Consider the following 5796-nt stretch of genomic DNA (forward strand, 5'->3'; position numbering starts at 1 on the left):
AACTAGGCCCTACTGTATCTGGTGGTGTTTCCCTGGGAGACACGGTGCCGAGGAGAGTGGGGGCCCCCCGCTGTGGGGGGTTGGCTCCCCACCGCATACACATGACCGACATCACCCCCAGGAGGGAAGAGCTGGAACCAGGTGACTCCTTGCCCCTTTGTGGTGTCCGTTAGTCTGTGGCTGGTGGGCCTTTTGGGGCTGTGTTCTGTCCAGCGCAGGGGCCTGGCTGCAGGGAGGTGGCAGTGCGTGTGGCATATGCACATGGCACGTGTGCAGGTGTGGTGGTGTGTGTGTCTGGGAGGCATTCAAGGCATGTGTTGCAGCAGAAAGAGGTGTGTGGTAGGACAGGGTCTGATGTGCGGGCCCTGAGTGTGGGAGAAGTGTGAGGTGTGAGTGTGTGTATGCGGGTCACAGAACAGGAGCTCAGTGCAGGTGAGCGTGTGGACAGGGTTGTGTGTTCGTGAGCACGTGTGTGTGTGCATGTCTGTGTGCACTGTGTATGCCAAGTTCAGTGCAGACGTACCTCCTGCCTCCTGGGGCTCCCAGGAGGGCCTAGGAGCCACTGGGCAGGGGGAACGCATCACCCCGAGTATAATGGGAAGGGGGAGTACTCCAGGCTGCAGGAGGCACCCTGCCTCCACTGTCCCCCTTAGTGGACTGTTCTGCCCCTACCCCATGGAGGACTCCTTGCTGGCCCCAGAGGGAATGTGGATGATGTACCACCAGTTCCCACAGAAACTCCGTCTGGCCAAACCCGGGCCTCTGGCTGTGGAGAGGCTAGGCCAGGCAGATGGAGTAGGTGCTGAGTAAACCTGGGATCAACCTGGAAGAAGAGGTGACCAAGGGAGGGCCTGCCATCACTTTTGAGCTTTTCTGTGTGGAGAGGTGGGGGGGGGGGCAGTCTCCCTTGGGCTGGGGATGGTCTCTGACCACTGAGGAGGGAAAAGTTACTTATGGGTGGGCTTCCTTTGGAGAACAATTTGGACCAAGTCTCAGGGTCTGGAAATGACAGATCAGGTCCCAAGGTGGGGTGCAGGAGTGTGGAACCCAGAAGAAGGGGGTGCATAGTGACAACCCGCTGAGGGACCTCAGCCCCAGCCTGGCCCATTTGCCTCTCCTGCCTTGGACAGCTCGGGGCAGCACTTTGCCTTCAGGGGCTGACAGGCCTGGCTGTGTCTGCATGCACGTGTACAAACGCGACTGGATCCAGAACAAAACCCTGGATGTCAGGCACATGGGGTCTGGAGTTGAGCAGCCTGGGACTTGCTGTGTGGCAGTGGGCATGTTGCTTATAGCCTCAGCTACCCGGTCTTCACCACAGTCCCCACCTGTGTGGGTCAGCCCCCATTCTCGGGGACACAGCTGAGAGCAAGACAAACCCTTGTTCTGGGGACTGTGGCCCGGCTAGTGCCCTCACTGTGGAAGAGCCGAGGTGGGGAAGGCCGCATGGTGGACAGGATCAATGCCAGGCCGTGCCATCTGCAGCCAGTGTGGTTACTTGTTAACTCATCCCGTTCCTGTTTAACTTGTTCCTGTGATACAGTACCCTCTGACCCCTCTGGAAGCCTCCGGAAGCCCTGACCAACTGGCTACAAGGACAGAGAGTGAGCCTTGACCCCATCCCGGCCCTTGGTGGATCAGTCCACTTGGGCCAGGGAGCCTGTGGAGCGGGGGGTGGCACTGGGCCCAGGCCACCCCGGAGGTCCAGCCATAGCATGGCAGGTAGGCGGGTCAGAGGGCTCCCCTTTCCCACCTCCTGCCCTTGAGGACTCTCTCACCTGGCCCTCTGCTTGGCCTGACACTTGTGTACAAAAGCCTCTACCACCTCGCCCATAATTCGGTTAGAGGACAAGGGCTACCGTTGCCTTTGGAAGACTAGGCAGATGTGAACCTTCAAGTCCAAAGGGGTTAACCTGCAGTAGAGGGTTCTGGAACCCCAGGCTCCCAGACCTGCTGTCCCAGACAGAAGGGGCTGGCGGGCCAGCACCTGAGTCCCCCAACCCACTTGTGCCCAGGCTCCCTACAGACCTCTGTAGTAGGGCTAGGTGGGCTGTAGCCAGTTGGTCAGGGCTTGGCTCCTCACCTTGGGGCAGGGAGGTGTGCATGGGAAATGTGGAGGCTGGGCTCAGATCCTGAATGGACAAGCAGCTGGATGGCCCTACTGGGCTGGGTGCATCAGCTTGCAGTGACCTCAGGACTCAGGCTGTGGCCGCTGTTCCCCATGCTACAATCCCCTCTGCAAGCCACATACAGCGCAGGCAGAGCACAGAAACAGGCCAGCACTGTAGGCCTCATCCTGCATGGAAACTGAGGACAGAGGTGGTGTGACCATCAGCTACACCCACTCCTGCCATCAGGTCTTCCTTGGTCCCCAGGCCACAGTGCAGGGAGTGGGAGCAGATGTCCCAAGCACAATGGGCACCACTGTGTTCTCTCTGCAGGTATCTGTGATGGGAGCCCTGACTTTATCTCCCCCGCCAGCATCCAGGTCCTGGGGCCCACCCTGAGCACTGCAGTCACTCTGAACTGCACAGCTCAGGTGGTCTCTGTGGCCTCCTGCCCCCCTCCCTCAGTGCAGTGGCTAAAAGATGGGCTGCCGCTGGGCAACAGAAGCCACTATAGCCTCCAGGAGGACACCTGGTAAGAAGGACCACCATGGGTATACCCCAGGCCATGGCCTCCCTAGACCCACACCCCAGTCTGCAACCACCCGAACATGGACCTGGGTGGTAGAGCCCACCCTGGGTACAGAACAAGGGATAATGACCCCAAAGACAGATCCTGGGTCTGAGACACTGGTCAAGGGTCAGCATGATTGCCCAGGGCCATGGATGCCAACAGTTCTAGGGCTGGAGCAAGGTCATTGACCACCAGGCCAACCCTGGGTCAGAGGACCCCCCCCCCCCAGGACCCAGACCCAGAGTTAGGGTGACTGCCCCACAACTGACCTAGTCCAGGGTCCCCCCCACCCCTTTCCCTGGTTCTCCCCACTTCTCTTAGCTTAGGGCCCCAGGACCACTCAGAAAACCTGACTGTTCAGCCTCTCGGGTGCGAGCAGACAGGTAGGGCCCTGGTCCACTAATGCTCTCAGCGCCAGGTAAGAGGTCTGGGCTTGGTCTCCCCAGGGTCAGGGCCAACTTGTCAGAGGTGCTTGTGTCCAGTGTCCTGGAGGTCAACCTGACCAGTGCCGAGGACTACGGAGTCTTCACCTGCTTGGTCCACAACGTTAGCTCCTCCCCCTTCAGGCTCTGGAGGGCAGGTGAGGGGGCACACTGGGTGGATGGGGGAGTCGGGGGGTCGTGGGGCCTGGAGGGTGCTGGACGCAGCGCCTCAGGCCACAGCTTCCTCCCCAGATCCTCCTGGCCACGTGGCCGCGGTGCTGGCCTCGCTCCTGGTCCTACTGGCGCTGCTGCTGGCCGCGCTGCTCTATGTCAAGTGCCGCCTCAACGCGCTGCTCTGGTACCAGGACACCTACGGCGAGGTGGAGGTGAACGGTGCGTGGGGGCGCGCGGCGCTAGAGAAGGGGAAGTCCTGGGGCTGTGGGTTTTGCGGGGAGGTTGCGCTGCCAGCTGTTGGGTCGTCGCGCGGGGCGGATCTGGCCTGGGGACCGCCCGCTGACCTGCCGCTCTCTGTAGACGGCAAGCTCTACGACGCCTACGTCTCCTACAGCGACTGCCCCGAGGACCGCAAGTTCGTGAACTTCATCCTGAAGCCGCAGCTGGAGCGCCGTCGGGGCTACAAGCTCTTCCTGGACGACCGCGACCTTCTGCCCCGCGCGGGTACAGCCCTCCCTTCCCCATTAACCCTCTGGGCCTTCGCCCCGCCCCCCGCCCCCGCCCCTTCCCTCTGGGGACCCCGCCCACAACACACCCACCCCAGGAGGCCCCGCCCACAACAGTCCTGCCTCTCTCTGGGGCTCCGCCCTTTCCGGGACCTCACAACATCGCGTCCCCAGAAGCCCCGCCCACAACTTGCCCGCCGCAAGAGGCCCCGCCCACAATAGCTCCAGCTCTCTTGGGGCTCCTCCCATCACCGCCCCTGCCGCTTACCAGGCCCCACAGCGGTTAAGCCAGCCCTGGCCCCATCCCGGCCCCAGGAACCCTTCGCTCGCCTCGCAGCCCACCCTTGGGGCCTCGCCCCCGCTCCCGGGTCCTCGCTGACCGCATGATCCCTGCAGAGCCGTCGGCCGACCTCCTGGTGAACCTGAGCCGCTGCCGGCGTCTCATCGTGGTGCTGTCCGACGCCTTCCTGGGCCGGGCCTGGTGCAGCCACAGCTTCCGGTGGGTCCCGCGCGGGGGGGGGGGGGGGGGGAGCGGTAGGGCCCCCACCCAGCCCCGCCCGTCCTGACGGTCCCACCCCCACAGGGAGGGCCTGTGCCGCCTGCTGGAGCTCACGCGCAGACCTATCTTCATCACCTTCGAGGGCCAGAGGCGTGAGCCCGCGCACCCCGCGCTTCGCCTGCTGCGCCAGCACCGCCACCTGGTGACCTTGCTGCTCTGGAGGCCCGGCTCCGTGGTACGGGGGCCACGAGAAGCTAGGCAGGAGGCCGGAGGGGCGGGCCGGGTCCTAGGGGCCCCGGGAGCTGGGGGGTTCCAAATGGGGATCCGCCGAGGTGAGGGGTTCTGTACAGCACGGAGGTGTGACCTGGGGCCCTGGGGGTGGGGTGCCGTGGCCTGAAACGGTGAAAGGAGTGAGTCGCCTTGGAGGTCCCTGGAGCTGCACTGGATGCGTGATGAGTGTGCGTGTCATGCCGCAGGAAGCCCTCTTTGTGCTCAGAGTGGCCCAGGGCTTCCAGCCTTTGCAGCCTCCTCCCTTGCTGCCACACATGCCAGCTAGTCCTGGGTGGGGGGCTACGCTCACGGGCACCCCTGACTCCCCTCACCCTGGCCCCACAGACGCCTTCTTCCGATTTCTGGAAAGAGCTGCAGCTGGCGCTTCCACGGAAGGTGCGATACAGGGCGATTGAGGGGGACCCGCAGACCCAGCTGCAGGATGACAAGGACCCCATGCTGATAGTCCGAGGCAGTGCCCCGGAGGCTCGGACCATGGACCCCGAGCTGGATCCGGACCCCGAGGGAGACCTGGGTATGCCTCACACCGGCCCCCGCAGACCCTGAGAAGACAGCCTTGGGGGCAGAAAGGGGCCCAGCTGTAAAGTCTTCCTGGCATTGAGTGCCCCTGCACCCCCTCATTGGCCCTCTCCCTAGGGGTGCTCAGACTCAGGTGGGAAATTCATGGAGCATGTGCCACCATGTTGGGGGAGGGGAGGGCATGAGTGGGGAGTGACCCCGGGTAGAAGGCACGCTCTGGGCAGCTCAGACTCAGGGCTTGCGGCCCCACCAGGTGTCCGAGGGCCTGTCTTTGGGGAGCCCTCAGTTCCACCTCATACAAGCAGGGTGGTGCTGGGAGAGGCCCGGGGCAGCGAGGTGGACATCTCGGACCTGGGCTCCCGGAACTACAGCGCGCGCACTGACTTCTACTGCCTGGTGTCTGAGGAAGACGTGTAGCCACCCCGGAGCAGCCAAGCAACCAGTCGCTGGGGCGGGAGGAGTGGTGGGTCCTCCCCTCATTCAGGGAAGGAGTGTGGCCCCAGGGCTCATTCGTGTGCCAGGAAAATAAACTCCTTTTGTCCCCTCTCTGGACCTCAGCCTCTCCTCTCTCGCGCAGGAACGGTGGAGGGTCTACACTGTCTTGGGCATGGCGTCCCCTTGGTCTCCTGCCCTGTCTCCCATCTCAGGCTTGCAGGGCCCTGGGCCATCATTTTCTTTCTTCCTGTTCACCCAGTCACCAAAGATG

The 5796-nt window shown here is 63.2% G+C and overlaps 1 protein-coding gene across 1 annotated transcript; it reads left to right on the forward strand.

Annotated features, from left to right (window-relative positions):
• Positions 1-2136: 2136 nt before the first annotated feature.
• Positions 2137-5507, forward strand: SIGIRR (single Ig and TIR domain containing). Its single transcript, XM_007949367.2, has 9 exons — positions 2137-2284; positions 2442-2640; positions 3126-3259; positions 3354-3494; positions 3636-3779; positions 4178-4280; positions 4365-4515; positions 4896-5085; positions 5344-5507. The coding sequence occupies exons 1-9, from the start codon at positions 2137-2139 to the stop codon at positions 5505-5507; spliced, it is 1374 nt and encodes a 457-aa protein (XP_007947558.1).
• Positions 5508-5796: the final 289 nt, after the last annotated feature.

The sequence above is a fragment of the Orycteropus afer genome, unplaced genomic scaffold, assembly GCF_000298275.1.
Source record: "Orycteropus afer afer isolate SDZICR_OR568_19922 unplaced genomic scaffold, OryAfe1.0 scaffold00244, whole genome shotgun sequence".
Taxonomy (NCBI): Eukaryota; Metazoa; Chordata; class Mammalia; order Tubulidentata; family Orycteropodidae; genus Orycteropus; species Orycteropus afer.

Coding starts and splice junctions, on each gene's coding strand:
- SIGIRR (XM_007949367.2), top strand. CDS start 2,137: ATGGACAAGCAGCTGGATGGCCCTACTGGGCTGGGTGCATCAGCTTGC. Junction 2,641..3,125: donor AGCCTCCAGGAGGACACCTG/GTAAGAAGGACC, acceptor TGGTCTCCCCAG/GGTCAGGGCCAACTTGTCAG. Junction 4,281..4,364: donor TGGTGCAGCCACAGCTTCCG/GTGGGTCCCGCG, acceptor CCACCCCCACAG/GGAGGGCCTGTGCCGCCTGC.